The sequence below is a fragment of the Clarias gariepinus genome, chromosome 19, assembly GCF_024256425.1.
Source record: "Clarias gariepinus isolate MV-2021 ecotype Netherlands chromosome 19, CGAR_prim_01v2, whole genome shotgun sequence".
NCBI lineage: Eukaryota > Metazoa > Chordata > Actinopteri > Siluriformes > Clariidae > Clarias > Clarias gariepinus.
The window spans coordinates 19,458,499-19,479,599 of record NC_071118.1 but is presented as its reverse complement, the minus strand read 5'-3'; the positions used below and the strand labels follow the sequence as shown (position 1 = coordinate 19,479,599).

Below are 21,101 nucleotides of genomic sequence, written 5' to 3'. Positions count from 1 at the left end.
CTTATCTTTTAAATACAGTACACATTTTCAAATTTCATAACATCTTTAGAGGAAAGCTTTATGTACCCTCTTCCTGTACATACATGAGCTCACACATACAAAAGATTGGCTATTGATTCTGTGACTGACTGAGGGGAGAGCATATAACATCTCTTTTAACTGGTTGTCTTGGACTTCTGGCCTGTCTACTGGATTCAAGCTCACAATATCTGGACTATAAAGTAAATGTTTTTTTTCTATCCTGCCACTTAAGAGTGCTGCCTATTTATTAAAATTAAAAAAAAAAAAAAAAAAAAAAAAAATTAAACAGATATGGTGCACGGTGCCATAGTGGTTAGCACAGTGGCCTTGCACCTCCAGTGTCAAGTATCCCCAGTGCTTTCTGCCTCAGGGCTTTTGGCATGTTCTCCCTGCCCTTGGTGGGTTTCCTCTAGGGTTTACCCCTGGTTTCCATACCCCTGGTTCATCACGCATATACAGTAAATAAGTAAATAAACCTATATGGTAATCTAATATGGATAGAGAAATCAAAACAAGGGGAACACTTATGTAGACATGATGTAAATATTGCTGTGTCTTGTGTAAGATTTGTGTGTTCGGCATGTTATTGTGTGGCCTAGTGCTATAAATTAATGGAGATTTATGTGTATTATTATACATTGTTCATTGATTGAACCGCATGCTGATATCATGATAAAACTCATGTCCCTTTTCCTCTTTACTTTTTTTCACTAAGGGGCTAAATTTATAATAGGCCTATATAATAACTAGACAATTAAATAGGAACACATTTACCCCTGCTTCTCCTTGCTATTTTCTAATGGCGTAATAAGGGCAGTAGCATGATACAAAAAGTCTGGTGCATCCCTTATCTGGAGTAGGCTTTTATCCCAGTATTTGATGATTTAATTCCAAATGATCATAAAGGGTTGGCTTTGCCCTGGCCCATTACTGAGGAGTATTGCCCATCCTATATCTCCCATTTATACTTTTCTAGGATAACTGGGCAATACCCATGGATATTCCCAGTCAGCTTGGTGAACATTTTCCTATCTGCCAAAGGGGGCCTTATTTTTAGTCAAATTATAAGTTGTAAAAGTATCTTCTGACAGTCTTCATATGTTTGGAGGGGACCCATCTGTTGTGGGTTGTAAAGTACTTTTTCCATGGCTAGAGCTGCTACTTTTAATTAGTTTCATTGTTGTTTGGTTATAGGAATGAGGGTCAGTGGGTTTTCAAGGACCATATGAGACCATATCTCAGTTCAACTAGTCAATGGATTCTCTGATAACAACAAAACATTTGCCAAATCTGCTTCTTGCCAGGAGATGTTCCCAGATGTTCATCACCATGGATTTGACTCATTGCACTTCAAGGGGTCACACATAGACTATGTCTATGAGGTGGTGTTGCTAAGGGGTTTTCATAGAGATTTCCTTCTTTAAAATTAGGACAGGGTTGCACCTGTTAATGATGTATGTCCATAGATTTTGTTAGTCTATGGAGTGTCAGGATAGAATAAACACTTTTAGGGTTGGTTGATTTTTGGTTTAAAATAATGGTGGAAGTCACATAAAAAATAAATAAATCAGGAAACAATTTTGCAGTAAAAAAGCTGAAAGAGAAATTTATGATGATAGGTTAACAGTCAAATCCTCTGCATCCCCTGTGTTGTTTTAGACTTTTTTTCCCAATTCCATTACTTAAAAGTTTTAAACCTCAGTATTCAATGAACATTTGTAATAACAGAGAATAGTTGGGCAAGTGGAAGAATGTTAATTGTCTATGTCAGCTAGACAATGCACAAACATTTAAAAGCAAGCTAAAAACTTAAAATGTACAGAAAATGTGTCACAAAATATGGGATTCCTGATACAACATAGGCATAATGCTGGGTTCAGTTTTACATAGCTACTTATAGTATGTGTTTACCTAGTAGTAATGGGCAAACTTTTGGAATATTATTTATACGGTATATCTCATCCTCCTTTGTTATGAATATGTATTTATATATGTATTTTATGTTTATATATATATATATATATATATATATATATATATATATATATATATATATATATATATATATTTATTTATTTATTTATTTATTTGTACTAAAATTTAACAAAGAATAAAATACTGTTTAAAATATTGTATTTTTTGTAAAAAAATTTATTAATTACCTAACAATTATATATTAAGCACAAATTAAACTAAAGTGTTAATTTCCATTATTATTTCTAATTGTGTGTGTTATAAAATCTTACTGAAACAATGTTTTGAGAAAACAAACTCCCAAGTGGAGACTTGTTTATCCGGTAACACAGTTAAATTTAGAGAGGCACAAGGTGTGCAAATATAATTGTTGTAGGTTAACGAAGGGGGAGTATGGATGTTCTGAGGTGTAGCAGGTGTGTGCAAGTGCTCCTTAGTCTCTAAGGTGTGCTCTCCAGTGTGTACACTGCAGGTGCACCAGTAGGAGTGGAAGAGAGTTTCCATTTTAGTACTACAGTATATTCAATTATGATATAATTCAATAATTCTATTACACTTGAGGATTTAATAATTATCAATAATCTTAATTGTGTATTTGGTAATTGTTGTTAAATTGGAGAAAAGATTGTGATGCATTGGCATGTTTTATGCCTTTATATGGAATTTAAGAGATGATGGACAGATTTGTTTTTTGGGTAACTTTGATGTTGTCCAGTAGGCCATATGATGTCATAGGAAACAGTGCTTCAGGGGACACCAGGCATTATATAATTGCCTGGTGTCCACACTGATTGTCTGGGTTTACATCTTTGCACACACTTGAGTAAAGTTACACAAGTAACTTTAAATATTTACGCATTACATGTCTTTTCATAATCATAATTTAAAATAAACATCAGATACTTATTAAATTAGTATTATCCTTTACTCACTACATGTTATGATGACCACAAGAAAATATTTTATTTAATTTTGTATAAGTGCTAGAATTGAAGTACCATAATGGGTCCTGACTTGAACCCCTTTTACATGAAATGGCAGATAATGCTAAAAAGAGCTTTAATATGGGTAAAGTAAAAAAAAAAAAAAAGATACCATAATAAAAATGGGCATCTTCATTGATCAGACTGGCTTGACTTTCCATGTCTAGCTTAAGTGTTTATTTTCAGCCTGGCATGATGTGGTTTTAATTCACAATAAGCCTGTCCCTGCTTAATTCTCAGAAAACTACAATGATTTTATGTACTTGCTCCTTGCCTATCATTTGTGTTCATAACAGTGTATGTGTAACATACAGTGGGTATGTGGATGTATGTCAAGGTTAATTGTGTGTGCAGGTGTGTAACAAGCATCAGAAAAGATTATGGAATCACCATGGGGCCTTAGCTCAATCGTCACATGTCACCACAACAACGGAGGAGGGCCCCGCTCGAAATGAAATTCAAAAACAACTTGTTTTACCACCCTTAGGCACTATTCACCTTGGTCTTTCATAACTCTCACACGCTTCTAGAGACCAGACCATCTGTCCAAGACATCACTTATTTGCCATACTCAGGTAAGCTTGCTTGCTCACAATAATTTTTAGAATTAACATTATACTTTATAATTGATTTATTTAATTATGTTTAATTATGATACATATTTCTGTATTGTATAGTTAAACATAGGCAATTTATATGACCATGGTGTATATTTTCAGAACATGGAGGCCACAGTATAGTGTTTAATCAGCGTCACATTTTGTAGGTTATGAATTTTATTTAATAGTGTTGTTTTTTTGTGCATAGTATATTTTATGACTTTTTCATTTGTGCAGTTTAAGGAAAAGTTGCGAAAATAGTCAATCCATACAATAAAATTAGTGTATTTAAATATCACTGTTTCCTTCCATCATGTTCATAATTTTATCTTTAATTTAACTCCACATCCCATCTGGATAACCTAAAAATGCTTGATTTGCAGTTAAATGATTAATATTAATGTCATAAGCAATTATAAATATAAAACAAAACAGTAGTATAAACAATACAAATATATATTAAATAATGTTTTATAATTACTTCATGCACAGCATGTCATAGAAATTGCTAAAAGCAGAACTTATATCCAGTATATATGTACATATTTGTAGGTTATTTGTACAGTACATGTATTTCGTAAGTGTGAATTAGAATAAAAGTGGTTAGATGTCGTATTATATCTTTATTCCTTTCATTTAATATTTAGTCCTTTAAATAAATTAACTGTTATGTAATTGAAGGAAGTGTTGGGCGTGGCAAGTCGAGTCAGGTCTATATGTGTGACGATGGAAATTAGGCAGCTAAGAGGGAGGAGTTGTTGATATTAACAGTCACAATCTTTATGTTATTAATAGACAGAAGAGATAGAAATGTCACACACATAGTAGTAACATGACAGACAGATCATTCTCCACCAGAATCACACTTATTGTAAGATAAGAGTAATAAGCTGGGTCAGTGGAGTATGATTCAGAACCTTACCAAAACAGTATAAGCCTCTGAGGAAGCAGATATGGCAAATTAGAGTGTCATATCCAGTGAATGATACATACCCATGTGTTGTGCTTAGTTCAGGTATTTTTTTTATATAAGTAATACAAGAACAATAACTATTAATATTATTTATAAATGATGTTATTGTTTAGGCACAAAAAATCTAGTAACATATTCTCATATAACATCTCATTAGTTTTAAACTATAACACTGTTTTGCAGTGTTTGTTATGTTGTTTTTAAGGCTTTAATGAATAAAATCTTTATTTTCAGACAATATTTGCTTCACTGAAATACATTTTTGCCTCTACATGCCACTTTCTTGAATAATGCATAATTGTAGTCTACTACATACTTTCCTTAATTTTTTCCGTTCAAGTTATACAGTAAATGTACTGTATATGACTAGTAGTATATGAAGGTGTACTGATGAAATTCTTATGCATGGACAGATGGTCTGGAGATTGTTTACCCAGAACTGAGGCTTATTTCTCAATTTGCTCAAATCAGTGCTCAATTTGATCCTGTAGTACAGCTTTAGAAATTAGATATACAGTATTTTGTATGTGCTTTTTCTAAATAAAATGATCTTGTTTGTGTGCAGTGTACTTTGCGCAGTGAACATGCCAAGCCAGCTAGAGGGAGCAATGGACGCTCTGATCCGTGTCTTCTACAACTATTCTGGTAATGAGGGAGACAAATATAAACTGAACAAAGGAGAGCTGAAAGAGCTTCTGAACAGTGAGCTCACCGACTTCCTCACAGTAAGGCCACACACACATACACACACACACACACACACACACAAACGCGCGCACACACACACAAACGCGCGCACACACACACACACACACATTTTTTGGACACAGATAAGAAGTAGATAAGAAGTAATTTAAAATATTCATTTATATACATATATTTGTTCATTTGTTGATAAATAACAATAACAGTCATAAATACCACATCTATGGAATGTATTCCGTCATTAGAACCTGAACTTGAATTAGTAATGCATTTTACCAGAAAATAGTTTTTAAAGTTTTAGGTTAATAAAATTTTAGAGAAAACATTTAAGATACTTAGAAAGTGATTGCCAGGCTGAAGAATCACATAACATCCCTGACATCCAGCCACTTTTACAGTATTGTCATGCTATAATACAACGGTAAGCTAGATATTTTTGAAATCCACAAGACCAGCATTATATCTTTTAATCCAGTTCTATTTACTGTCCAAAATTCAACTTTAATTTCCTTTTAGGCCAGATTAGAAGCTTTATCAAGCCAGTCCCAGCTGATGCAGGCGGATTTTTATGATTGCTTGTGACTGCAGTCGCTCAATGGTTTAGGACTGAAATTCCTAGTCTCCAACAACGAAAATGAGCTTCATATTAACTTAAACACCTTTCACTTTATACTGAATTTTAAGATTCACAGCACGTTAAGACAATCTAAACCAATCCCTGCTATATCTTCCTGATATCACCCAAATGAGGATGGGTTTACTGTTAAGTCTGCTTCCTCTTAAGTTTTCTTCTCTGAGATGTTTTCCTTGCCACCCACTCAGCTTGCACATCAGGGACAAACACATAATTATAAGTAGTGGTTAGCATTACTACTACACTCCTACTACTAGTTAGGTCTTGCACCTCCAGGATCAAAAATTTAAGTCCTGCCTTTGGGTCCGTGTGAGTGGAGTTTGCATTCTCTCCATGTGCTTGCTTGATGTTCTTCTGGGTATTCTGGTTTCCTCCCACAGTCCCACAGATTAATTCCAGTCCATTTTATTTGTATAGTGCTTTTAACCAAGATCACTGTCTCAATTATTACAATATAAAAATATACGGTAATTGAGAGAATATGAGAAAATATACATGAATCAAAATGATCAGATTGTCCCTGATAATCAAGCCGAGTGTGATGATAGCAAGAAAAAACTCCCTGAAATGGCAATGGAAAAAATATCTTAAGGAAACCCAGACTCAACAAAGAACCCATCCTCATTCGGGTGATAATGTATAGCAGGATTTTCTTTCAGTCATATGGTGTGTTAGGGTGCTGGAAGTTCAATATAACAGATGATGTGTTTAAGTAATATGGAGTCCAGTTTGTTATTGAAAGCGCAGCAGTCACAAGTCCTCAGTAAACAGCTGTCTGCATCAGCCAAAGCCAGGACCATCTTTATGGTAATTTTGAACCATCCTCTGTCAATACACGGATCACAATCAGACCATGCGACAAGATCTTCAGCCAGAAGTAGGGCACAAGGATGAGTCAGACAGGTCCAGAGGGCAGAGGGGGGTCTGGATCATTGGCATCTTAGGAGCAGCATGTGTAGCTCAGCAGAGAGAGACAGGAAGAGGGAGGTGAGAGGGGGAGAGAGGGGGGAAAGAGAAAAGAAAGAGAGATAACGATTAACCTTTTAAAGGATTTCATAATAGGTGTTTAAAAATTGCCTGTAGTGTGTGAGTGTGTACATACTTTTGTCTTAAGATGGATTGGCACCCTGTCCAGGCCTTTCACTGTACAGAATGAGCAGTATAGAGAATAATAATAATAATAAAGAGAGAGTGAGTGAGAATGCTTGGGTTCTGTGTATTTATTCTCCTGTGTATTTACTAATCTGCACTACTAAGATACATTGTTGTGTATTTGCACCTTACTGTATGGAGAGCAATGACAATAAACAAACAAAAAATACTTCACAGCTTTAAATTTAAAAAACCTATCCTATTTACATATTTTCAAGCTTTACACATGCACAAATTATTTCTTTAAGCTTTACAAATTACGTTCATGTTCTGTTGAGTAGTTTTCATTACATACTGTACATATACTGTATGGTGCTATTTACTGAACAGCTTGTAGCTACATACAGAGCTATAGGTAACCTGTCTTCCAAATCTAGTAATAGGCTCCTTTTACATCTTATTGAGTTTTCTGGGGAATTTTACAGACTTACCTGCCACTTTTAAATTGTCTGTCCATCTTTAGCATGGTTATTCTTATTAGCTATCACCCCTCTCAGAATTTTGCCCTTTTAAGTTAGATGGGTTTTGACAAATGCAGTTTTAGTATATGTATTTTTCCCTTCATATAATGAATACATCATTTCTTTACAATAAACTAAGTGATTAACCAAGCCATCTTGGAGATGCAATGTCTAGATCGCGAAAGATCCCTTGCGTTGACTGTGGGTAAAGCTGACTAAGCCCACCCAGGTGGATTTAAACCTTGATTCTTGGTGATTAATGTGGCATCATGCTTATCTGTGTGGGCTGTGAGGTTTCTTTTGCTATGTTTGTCTTTGTCTTTAGCCAATTGGTATTTAGCACCATATGATTACTTGCACTAAAAAAAGAAATGCAGTGTAAAAATACACTGTTGAACATTAGATTATTAATGCCATTCCATTTAGATTTCTCATTTTTTGAGTTTTTTGGGTTACGATGCTGGAAAGACCTGCAGTTGTGAAGTGAAAGGACAAGAAGTGATATTCCAAATCAATGGAAATCCTGCAATATGCAATTATTATTATTATTATTATTATTATTAATAATAATAACCTTCTCTTGTAGACTCTAAAACAATCTACAATGAGAATGCTATGATTCCATGTTAAGGATGCTAGGATTACTACTGGCAATGATATTCTCAATTGGCTTACTGCAACTACAACACTTTCAGAAGTGGGAAATCACCTTGCAGCAGGATACCAAACACTACAGACAGAAATGTGTCCTAATTGTAGCAAGAGGCACAAGCTTACTAGGGGTGACTATCCAAACCATTTCCTATATGCCTTTTCACTTTTACTGCTCATTCTGCCCATATCGAACAGAATAGATGCCTATTTCCCTTAGATGGATGAAAAGTCTTTGGTTTCCACTGCTGCTTTTGCTTGTACAGTTGGCTCAGTTGTGATCATGTGATGCTTGGCAGACAAAGCACATATGTTAGTCCTATGTCAAAACCTCGCTCATTTATCAAGTTAAAATTTATTTTAAAAATTAGCTCATCTTGCAAAATACTTGCAGACCAAGTTACTTGCAATCCAAGGTTTCACTGTATTTGAAATAACCTGTCAGCTTCCTCAGAATTGGCACCCTCTTTACCTTAGTTTGTGGATTTGTTAATGATGCTTCGACTGTGACCTAGCATTCCAATATAATCATCTAAGCACAATAACCTCTGGTACATAAGGGGCTTTTTGTAACAAGGGTTGCTTTTTATTCTTGTTGCCAACCCAAAGAGAGCTTGGCAAGAAGTGTCCAGAAAAAAACGGCTGCATTACAATTGTTTTAAGTGTTTTATGTAATTCATCTAACAATATACACTACCGTTCAAAAGTTTTAGAACACTTTCTAACTCCATGATGGTTCCTGATTTTTATTTCTTTCTACATTGTAAAGGAATGCTGAAGGCATCCAAAAAATGCATTAATCTCCTTAATATTAATAAACAGTTGATATTGAGATGGTTCTGCTACTTATGCTCTGTAAAGACTTTTGGTCTCGCCCTCCTGGGATGGTCTTTATGAGAGCCAGTTTTATTATGGTGTTTGAGAATTTTGCGAATGGACTTGAGAATACTGTTCTTGCAAGAACTATTACAGAAAGGCTGACCTCTGCAACAAAAACAACTAACTGTTTTTTTTCTTGTTGTTATGTGATTACCCAATCCCATATGTGTTATTTTATAGTTTTGAAATGCCTAGTATTGTTGTAGAATGTAGAAAAATAAATCACTAAACAAAAAAAATAATAAAAAATTTGCAAGTGTTCTAAAACAGTAGTTTCTGTAGCTGCTTCAAATGAAAAACCTATCCCATTTACATATTTTCAAGCTTTACACATGTACACATTATTTCTTCAAGCTTTACAAATTAGGTTTATGTTCTGTTGAGTAGTTTTCTTTACATACTGTACATATATAGTGCTATTTACTGAACAGCTTGTAGCTACATACAAAGCTACAGGTAACCTGTCCTCCAAATCTAGTACAGTAATAAGCTCCTTCTATATCTTCTAGAGTTTTCTGGGGAATTCTACAGACTTACCTGCCACCTTTAAGTTGGCTGTCCATCTTTAGCACCAATTATCAAGTCTGGATGTGTGTAGTCTAATTGAAGGCAATTATCAATAAAAACTGGTTATTTGGTTGGTTGAATAAGTAAGGGTACAATGTGTTGTCACACAGAGCCATTTGGATTTTTTTTCTTTTAAAAATAACTTAAGAACTGTATTTTGTGTTTATTTAGGTTGTCATTGTCTTTAATTTTATTTAAATATTTGATACCAGTAGGTGTGACAAGTATGCAAAAATAGAAGAATTAAGGTGGGGTAAATACGTTTCAAGGCACTGTAGTAGTTTATAGGCACTTTTAAAGGTTATGATAACACAACTTTTTAATAAATAAATAACAACTTTTAATTATAATGAGAAAAATAGAATCTCAACATGCCTTCAACTGTCCTGTAGCCCTCTGCGTATTTGTATTAATATTTATTAAGTTGACATTGTCTATTTAAATTATTTCCACAAATAAAACATCTAAATAATCTGTTGCTCTCTGTCTCCCCCTTTTAGTCACAAAAGGACCCTATGCTTGTGGAGAAAATTATGAATGATCTTGACTCCAATAAAGACAATGAAGTTGATTTTAACGAGTTTGTGGTACTGGTGGCAGCATTGACTGTTGCCTGTAATGACTTCTTTCAGGAAGTGCAGAAAAACAAATGAGAGTGCAGCTGTCACACTCTATAAAATATATGTTATAATACTGTGCTAAAACTTCCCCTTTTAGATTGTAATTGTAAATGTGCACAAATAAAGTGTGTAAATCCTTGTGTGGATGATAGTGTGTGTCATGTTTGTGTGTTTATCTGAATCAGAAAATGTCCCACTTAAATAATATTCACTGTATATATATTTGTGAAATGTATCCATTAAAAATATGACTATTGGAGAAAAAATTAAATGGATATGATCCATTTAATATTATTGCCAAAATCAGAATTACTGGGTTACTTCCATTAAAATCCTTGCTTTTACATGCTAAATTGTATGCAGGTTAAATCAGGGGATTTCTGTTGTGTGTATCAGAATTTGTCATAGATTTTATTTAATAGATAATTGCTGTTAATAAATATAATCAAAATAGTATACAATATATTCAATAAAACCTCTTTGTGATGAGCCTTTTTGACTTCTGTTTGTTTTGTTTTTGGAATAAATATTATTATGCACAGAAAATTTTCTGTTTAATTAAGGGGACCTATTATAAAAATTCACCTTTTGATAATTTTTCGAGCAGTCTCTTTTGTCTTTGGTGCATGTAATTTATTTATTTATTTTAGAAAAGCATCACCTCCTTATTTTATTTTAAAAGTTGCCATTTCCTTTTATTTTTCGGTAGCATTGGCTAGCACCTACAGTATAAATGGTGGAAATGTTTTAACATCTATCCAGATAGTTGTCAGTGTGCATTAAACATTTGTATCTTATTATACATCTAAGCAGTTAAGGGCCTTGGCCAATGGCAGCAACTTGTTGGTCATGGGGTTTGAACCTGGGACCTTCTGAACCATAAGCCAACGCCTTAACCACTGAGCTTCCCCTTCTTTGTGGGGAATCTTCCCATGTCCATTTGTGTTTTTTAATTTCCTATTTTGCTACATCACTATGCCACATTGGGATGGGGGCCAGAGCAGATTGCAGCACATCTACAACAGCATCACCATTTTCACCATTGTCAAGGCTCTAATAAAACTCCCCCAAGAGCATCTAGGCTTTGACTTACAAAAACAATGTTTATCACTCTTACTCTTTCTTTTATTCATTTTAATGTCTGCAAGCAAACCTCTTATGCTGCAATCTTCTCCATTAGAGTGATAATATATAAAGGATCTCACTCATTCACTCATCTTCTATACCGCTTTATCCTGTATTCAGGGTCGCGAGGACCTGGAGCCTATCCCAGGAGGCTTAGGGGACAAGGCAGGGTACACCCTGGACAGGGTATATACAGTATCTATCACAGATAAAGCTATAACAAATGATGAAGGAAGAATTACTAAACATTGCACTCCACACACTAAACAAGCTGAATGTTTAACATAATACTGTATGTTACCTTATTTAAGAATTTGTTGATATTATTCCATGATCAAGTATATGCCATACTATATATGTATCATATTACATTTTTTTTAGTTAAAAAGCAGCAAGGAAAGTGAAAGATGAAACAAAATAAAATTAAAGCACAAAACATTAGTATGTGCTGAGTTCTCCACTGGGGCAGATTTACTCATGACGCCATGAATGATCCCCAGATATTATAGACTGACAAGAGGGACATCATGGACTGGTGGAAGGCACTGACTTGAAACAGAAGGGGCTCCATGTGGAGCTTCATATGTCTATCCCTGATGGGTGCTTCATCAATGGCATGAATACAAAGCAGCTGGGAAAGTGGCTGTGTGATGTTTAATTCCTCTGCAGTGTCTTGGTCCATAAAGTTGCCAGCCAATCCTAAGTTGATTAGCATTGTCAAAACAGCTACTGAAGGTTTTATCTAACTAGTAGTGTAAATGATTTAAGTGAGAAAAGTTTTTATTGGAATTTCAAGGCATATTCTGCTGCTGTATGTGGGCCTGAGCAGTGAATAGCCATATATACTATACTGGCATAGCCAAGGCCAGTGCATTTGGAGTAAAAAGGTTGAAGAGCTAGTGATTCACAGACTATCCATGACTAGAAAAATACAGAGAACATTGCAATAAGAATCCTTTGCATCCTTTCATGAATGCAAAGTTGAAGGCATGAGGGAGCATGGTGCAAAGGCAGCACATAAAACCTGGAATATCATATTAAGCTTGGAATCCATTTCTACCAAGTGCTGTTGTACTGTAGCTCCTTGATAAGCCACCCATGCGCTGTGATGGCTACCCGCATGGCTGTTCTCCCACTGTCTCCATATGTTCACAGCAGTAATCCGTTGAGTTTGAGTTGAGAAACTGATACTGTTAAGTGCGGTAAGACAAATCCACAACACTGTTTAAAAGATGTAGTAAAAAAATGCTGGAGTCAGGTCATTCACTGAGAGATCACAATGTGCACTATTTGCACTATAATTGCTGATGCCTGTACATAGGCTATGTAGGTGACACATTTGACCTTTTAATGGGGCTTTAATGTGCGCTGGTTCCATTGTAAAGGTATGTCACTGTATAAAAATGTAAACAGTCCTTCCTAAAGGAAACCATTTACGGCTTAACATCACAAAGACAAAGGAATTGGTTGTGGAGTTTAGGAGGCAGGCTCCGCCTCCCATCCCTGTCATCATTAGAGGGGCTGATGTAGAGGTAGTTGAGGACTACAGGTACCTGGGGTACACATTTACTGTAAACTGGACTGGTCTAACAACACCAACGCTGTTTTCAAGAAAGGGCAGAGTCAGCTTTTCCTACTGAGGCGGCTCAGGTCTTTCAACGTATGTTGGAAAATGCTGACCATGTTCCATCACTCCGTGGTTGTGTTCTTTGCTGCTGTGTGCTGGGGCAGTGGGGTAAAGACAGCTGATGCAAACAGGTTGAACAAGCTGATTAAAAAGGATGGTGCTGTTCTAGGTGTCAGTCTGGAGAACCTGGCAGAGATGTCTGAGAGGAGAATGCTACAAAACGGTATCATGGACAAACCCTCTCACCCCATGCATGCCTCCATGATGGGCCATCGGAGCACACACAGCAAAAGACTCATCGCCTCTAAATGCAGAAATTATCGTCACAGGAAATATCTTACTACCTGTGGCAATGAGACTGTACAACTCTTCACTGCTCTGTAGGTGATTTCTCAGGATTAATAATAATATTAATACTAATGTTACTTTGTCCTTAGTCAAATTGTGCAATATTACACATACAGTATGTATTTCATTGAATGTTTGTTTAATCCCACTATTACATGCTTCTACTCTCTTTATTTATTGTGCACTGTCACTTTACAGAACCACTTGCACTAATAGTTATATTATTGTATTTGATTGTATTTGATTTTATCTATTTGCACTATTCAACTGTTGTTATTATTATTTACTGTACTTATTGTATACTGTTTTTATTATTATTATTATTATTATTATTATTATTATTATTATTTACTGTACTTATTGTTTATATATATATATATATATATATATATATATATATTTATATTTATATATATTTATATATGTAAACAATAACTATATATATATATATATATATATATATATATTTTTATTTTTATTTTTTTTTTCTTGTTCCTTGGCTGCATTGAGCATGTTTGTGACAAAAGAATTTCCTCGGGATAAATAAAGTTTCTCTTATCTTATCTTAAAGTGTGTTGCTGCTCTCTGGTGGGCTCGTACTGTATATACGTACTACAGCCCAGACAGAAAGAGGAATATAGGCCCACTGAATGCAAAGCAACTGCCACCAGCTATCCACTGGCTTTTTGCTTCTTTTATTTTTAATAATAAAAATCACTCTGACCTCAACTTCCTCAGAATCTGGTATATTCAAAGAAATTAATTTTCTTGTGCCTTAATGTATATAGTGCCTTGCAAAAGTATTCCTACTGCTTGAACATTTGTCCATTTTCTTACATTACAACTACAAACGTAAATTAATTTTATGTTGATTTTATGTGTTAGACCAACACAAAGTGGCGCATAATTATGAATTCAACAAAATATATATATATATTTTTTTTTTAACAAATAAAACCATGGCATGCATTTATATTCAGGCCCCCTATACTCCTAACTAAAATCCAGTGGAGCCAATTGCCTTTCAAAGTGACCTAACTAGTAAATAGTTTCTGTCTGTGTAATTTAATCTCAGTATAAATTCAGTTGTTTTGTGAAGCCCCTTCTGGAGAAGGGCTTGGAATACCCTCCTCTGAACCTCTCAGTGCTAAAATTGTAAAGTAAAATTGGCCTGCCTGTTGCACTGGCCAAAAGGTGTGGCTAGCCACTTCCAACTTGCTTTTGCATGTAAAATTTTAAAAGCTTACTCCATGCTCTATTGGTCTTTTTTCCATTTCCAACATCGGCCTGCAAGGAAACTTTAGCTACTTGTCTCGTACTTGTTTAAATATTCCTGCACTTTTTTATTCACCCAATAAATATTTCAAATATTAGAATTTTGCATTTGGTTTCCACTTCTTCTAATGCACTAATACCACTTTGCAGCAGAGTTGGATGCTCACTACAAAGCCCCTGTATCTTCTCTTTAGTCTCTCATCAAAGGTGATACACTTGGACTGGCAAAAAGTGGTATCGTTGCATCCCTAGTTTATTATGTAATAAAGACCAATACAGCTGTGGCCAAATGTTTAAATATGCATAGGCTAAATATATTTTAAATTTTTCACAATTCCACACATTTTATTTTACCATACTATACACTATAAATTTGGCAAGTAATTTAAGGCCTGTTCGCATCATAAGTAATTTTAAGTACAACAATCGATTAGAGCAGGGTTTTTTTAGAATGGGTCACAAGTTTTCATTCACCAAGCTGATTGTCTCTTAAATGATCTGCAACATTCCAGAAATTTAACATGCTCAGGAAGGCCTGTAAGGCCTAAGTTGACTCTTGAGTTAAGTAACTATTGGATTTTTTTGGACAATTGTATGGTCTGAACATGATGTGAATGTGCTGGGACATCCACTAGGTGGAAGACTATCTTGAATGCTTTCCACTTGTGAATACTTGTAAGACATGTAATTGTGTCCATCACCAGTCAGGCCCATATGGAAAAAAAATAAAAAAGAATCCCCCCCAGCAGTTCACCTCTGTACACCAGATTGAATTTGAAATGAAACACTCAAGATATGCATGAATCCAGACTTTCAGCCTTAATTTAAGGGATTTAACAAAAAAAAAAAAAAAAAAGAGGACATTTTCATAAACAGGCCCCCCAAAATGAATGTATGCATAATTTTTGATATTTTGCAATGACTGCCTAAAGTCTGGAACCCATGGATATGACCATTTCCTGATATCCTGTTTCCTCCTTCAAAATGCTTTGCCTGGCCTGTCCAAAAACCTGACTTTGATCCAAAATGTATGGGCCTCACTGTATCTCCACCTGATAGGGTCATGATTTCTGGCAACCCGATGAGTAACTGGTTTATCAAGATCTTAAATGAAATAATTATATAATCTCCTACCCAGCATGCTGAGATTGCATGTGATTAGCCACTATTGGCTGGACAACAAGTGATTCTGGCATACTTAACAAATTCCAATCTTTTCACTTAATCTAAAGTATATAAGGTTTCCAACCAACTTGCTAATTAAAAAATTAGTCCATTTATTTTCATAAAACTGTCGCTAACTTCAAACAGTTATTAGTCCTGAGTCCTGAGGAAGATTACTGTGACTAGTGGGTCAATCAAACACAGCCAAAGCCCCCAGATTAATATTCATCGTAAATAAGCTTAGTTTCCCCCCAGATATTTTGCCTGTACGTGGGGGACGGAATCAGTTGCCAGCGAACACGAACATGAACATGGGTACATGAAGACTGCTAGTACAGTACTCACTTAATCGAATTTACGTAATATACCACCCTGGACCGATAGAGGGCAGCACGAGGCTGAAGTTTAATATAAGGTTGCTATATTTTTGAGTGTTTACAGTTTCTCTTTTCCCTTTTTTTTCTACAGAAAGACATATTTAAAGTATTTGGAGAGTTTCACTCGTAACAGCAGAGAAATTGGCCGTGTTAAACCACATATGGTAAGAATAAACAACAGTAAATTTCTTTATTAGACAATGCATACACAGATAGCAGTACTGGATAAATTGTATGTTTTCAAGAACCATTGTGTTGTTGGCAGTTGAATGCAATTCAATATTTTTTCCTCATTGTAAAGTTGGAGACGGGAATTGTTTTTTTCTTATCAAACACACGTTAATGAATAACACGTTGATAAATCCATACATCACATACTAGACGTACCTGAAATGTCCAGTAAATGGACAACTCTGTTATTTACTTCTCTGTTCTCCAGGAAGAGCAGAAACTGTCATGTGTGTGTGTGTGTGTGTGTGTGTGTGTGCGTTTTAGATTATTAAAGCAAGTGTTAAGAACAATACCTCCTTTTGATATCAGAACTGCAACGTTGCTGAACGTCTAAGAAAATGTATAGCACATCTTATATAACACAACCGATCCTGCTGTGAGCTTTAAGTATTGTTATTCATAATAACATTACTGTGATTTAGGAGTAATTTGGGCAAACTTGAAATCTTGCATGAGGAAAAAAGAAACAATGAGCCCATGAAGAGCTTTCCTTTATGTAAATGGCAGCACCTCCTGCAAAGTGACATTTCCTTTTCTTGTATACTTCTCTAATAAAATCTACGCACCAGAATACACATCCTCTCCTTCCCTCTCTCAGACAGTTATGTTTCCACTCCGGTCTCCATATGCCTGCTAGACATATCAATTTGGAAGGCAGGTCACCATCTGAAATTCACCCCAGCAAAACCGATCTGTTGTTCATCCCAGGTAATTAATCCCACTTTCAAAGTCTTGTAATCTTCCTTGATAGCTCTATAACCTCACCGCATGCAACCTTGGAAAAGCCATGAACTATTAACTTTCCTTTTCCATTTACATTGCCAATCTTACATACTCAGGTAAATTTATTCTTTACAACATCAGAAGGATATATCCATTTCCATCTACACAGGCCACTTATAGGCTTGTTTAGTTTCTTGTCATTTTCAGACTGGACAACTACAACTCGCTCCTGGAAGGTCTGCCTCTGCGTGCCATTCCACATCAGTGTGACTTGTTTTCAATCCTCCTAAATTCTCCCATACCACCCCATTACTTTGCTCCCTCCATTGGCTTTCTGTAGCTGCCCCATCAGTTTTAAAACATCAGTGCTTGCTTACAAAGCCAAAAACATGCAAGCACCCACTTACCTCAGAGCACTTATCACACATTATTTAAACTGATGGTACTCTTAGTCAATAACCTAGTAAACCAGTATCAGGATGTATTTAGTGATGGGGACATCAAAGCACTTATTTAAGTCACTCTAGATAAAGGCATCTGAGAAATGCTTAGGGCAGTTTATATTTCCCTTTAGCAAAAGAAATTGACTGATGAAAGTAAAATGTCACAGTAACTTTGTGAAAGAAGGCAGAACTTAAATAAAAAAAAGACTCATCTTTTTTAATCTCATATAAGCTTCTTGTTGCTTGGTGGGTTTCCTCTGGGTACTCCGGTTTTCTCCCTCAGTTCAAAGACATGCAGATTATGTTAATTGGTATTCCCAAATTGCCCGTGGTGTGAGTGTGTGTATGTGTGTGTCCTGCAATGGATTGGCTCCCTTTCCACGGTGTACTCTCCTTGTGTCCTACGCCTCCTGGGATAGGCTGCAGGCCCACCGTGACGCTAAGAAAGACGCGGTATAGACGATGAGTGAGTAAGTAAGTGAGAGTGAGTAAGCTTGTTGTTTTACACTACTTCTCTTTATAAAAAAATAATTTTAAAATATATATTGAGATCAATTAATGCAACACATGCTAGGTTATTTGACATTAATCTTGTAATATATCAAAAATCTAGAACTATCTTACGAAATAATATTTTGGATATTATGCAAATTATGAACTATGAAAAAGGGTGGAGAGAGTGGATTTTTTATATTTCTTTGCCAGGTACTATTAGTAAAGTCATTATCTTGTGACCATGACCATGACCTCATGGGAGCACCCTATTAGCCACAATGTCTCATCGTCTTTTCATTTTATGGCTTGTCAATAAAGCTTGACTGGGTATAGCTTGCTAAGTCTTTTATTTTTGCCAATTCTTGTATGCAACTTTACAGAATAGTGTAGGTGATGGTGTTTTCAATGTTGTTTATTCTTCACTTAATCGTTTGACTTATTGTTTAATTGCTATGTAGCTACATAGATGTTGCAAACATACTGTAGATTAAACATAGATTTATCTTAAAAACACCCATAATGTTATTCATTCATCACCTTTCTCTGATGCTGTGCAGTCACAGCAAGGGAGTAAACAAAAGCAGTCAGAAGACTGAGCTTTCACGATGTGGTATATTCAAATCAATTTCAATTTTATTTATATAGTGCTTTTAATAATGGTCATTGTCTCAAAGCAGCTTCACAGAATTAAAAGAAAATTAATGAAATGTGTATGAGCGAGAAAAATGTACATAGATCATAATGATTAGATCAATGATCCCTGATGATGACAAGCTCCCTGAGATGGCAATGGGAAGAAACCTTGAGAGGAACCAGACTCAACAGGGAACCCATCCTCATTTGGGTCAAAACAGATAGCAGGAATTTTATGTGGCATACTGTGTGTTAGGCAGCTGGAAGTTCAATATAACATAAGATGTCTAAGTTAACATGGAGTCCAGTTCAGCACCAGGATGGCACCAGTATGAGTCAGACAGGTGCAGAGGGCAGAGGGTGTCTGGATCACTGCAAGCTCAGGAGCAGCATGTGTAGCTCCAATTCTTCATGAAGCAAAATCCAGCTGGAAATGGTCCTTCTCTTGATGCCTTAGGATCCTTGCAGGGTTGGCCTCTGTGTCTACTTTTAAACTTTGAGACTGTGTCTGACCCCCAAACACTGTGAGGAAGGCTACTCCAAAGCTTAAGAGCTAAAAATGAAAATGCCCTGCCCCCTTTTGTAGATTTTGATATTCTGGGACCTAACAGAAATCCAGAGTTTTGTGATCTTAAGGAGCGTGGCGGATTGTAACGTGTCAAAAGATTGCCTAGATACATGGGAGCTAAGCCGTTTGGGGTCTTGTCCGTAAGTAATGCTAGTTTGTAATCAATTCTAAACTTAACAGGTAGCCAGTGCAGGGATAATAGTATTGGGGTTATATGATCGTACTTTCTTCATATGGTGAGAATTCTGCATTTTGGACTAACTGTAGCTTGTTTATTGAGGATGCAAGATAACCACCTAGTAATGCATTACAATAGCCAAGTCTGGAGGCTAAAAATGCATGATGCATGCATATGTACGTATACACCAATCACCCATAACATTAACACCTCTTAACATTAATTTATTACCACTAATTCTCAATTACAGTATATACCTGTAAACTGGAGACAGGGTCATTTGCAGAATAATTGCAAAGACAAGGATGTCGGGTCTGATCCCACAGAAAAGACAATTTAGCATAACTCACTGAAGATAAGTCAATGCTGGCTATGAACACCAAGTGCACCACAACTCACCACACTTCATGGAGAACCCACCCTAAAACACCCAAAGGATCTGCTGCCAACTTCTTGATGCCAGAGACCGTAGCACACCCCAGAGGCAGTGCAGAGCCAAGCCTGAGGGCCCAGAGCACCCCAGGCAGCACAAGGAGAACCTTAACAATATTAGGCATAATGCTTTTGCAATCCCATCAAGACATGGACTCCATTAGACCTCTAATGGTGTGCTGTGATATCTGGCACCAAAGCCTTAGTAGAACATTCTGTGAACTGTAAGGTAAAGCATTTATGGATTGGATTTATTTTTTCAATACGTCTTACAGATTCTTAATCTGATTGAGATCTGTAAAAAGAAAACATGATTCATTAGACCAGGCTAACTTCTTCCTTTGCTTGCCTATTGTAGGAGCTTTGGCAGTAGACACATGCCAGCATGGTCACCCTGACAGTTCTGCAGCCACACAGCCCCATGTACAAAAAACTGTGATGCATTTTATGTTTTGACATTTTACAACAGAACCAGCTTTAACTCTTTGAGCACTTTGAGCTGCAGATGCTCTTCTCTTGGATTGCATTACATGAGCCTGCCCAGGTGCATCAATGTGCCTTGGCTACTCATGAACCTGTCTGGTTTTCCTTTTTTGGACCACTTTTGGTAGGTCCTGACCACTGCCGACGATTGGCCTTTTTTTTTTTCCAACAATATATATTTAATGAACCGGACTCCATTTTGACTTAAACACATTTCCTGTTATACTGAACTTCCAGTCTCACAGAGTATGATGCAGATCAATTCCTGCTATCCGTTTTTACCCAAACGAGGATGGGTTTCCTGAGTCTGGTTCCTCTTAAGGTTTCTTCCTATTACCATCTCAGAGAGTTTTTCCTTGTCACTGTCGCCATCGTCCTCGGCTTGCTCATCAGGGACAGTCTTATCATTTTGATTCATCCACCTCGACATTTTATACAAACTTAAATAATTCTTTTGATTATCTAAAGCTTCTTTAGGACAATGTTTATTGTTAAAAGTGCTATACAAATAAAATTGCATATACTGTATATATATATATATACACACCACCTAACATTTTTTTTGCCACTAACAAAACAGCCCTGACCCAATGAGGCATGGACATCACTAGACCTTTAAATTTGTAGCTGATCAACCACCAAAGAGGACCAGGTTTTCAAGCAATTTTAAGGTGGGCATACAAGCCTATACCCTGAAATTGGAGAATCTAGTTAAATTTATCAGAAATAAAAATGTTTATAATGGTTTTGATACGTGTACTAAGTGTACTTCCATGGATG

The 21,101-nt window shown here is 35.9% G+C and overlaps 1 protein-coding gene across 1 annotated transcript; it reads left to right on the top strand.

Moving 5' to 3' along the window:
* The first annotated feature begins 3,492 nt into the window (after nucleotides 1-3,492).
* On the top strand, nucleotides 3,493-10,666 carry s100z (S100 calcium binding protein Z). The gene is made up of 3 exons (XM_053478641.1): nucleotides 3,493-3,553; nucleotides 5,116-5,275; nucleotides 10,100-10,666. The coding sequence occupies exons 2-3, from the start codon at nucleotides 5,135-5,137 to the stop codon at nucleotides 10,250-10,252; spliced, it is 294 nt and encodes a 97-aa protein (XP_053334616.1). The 5' UTR covers nucleotides 3,493-3,553; nucleotides 5,116-5,134; the 3' UTR covers nucleotides 10,253-10,666.
* The last annotated feature ends 10,435 nt before the right edge of the window (nucleotides 10,667-21,101 follow it).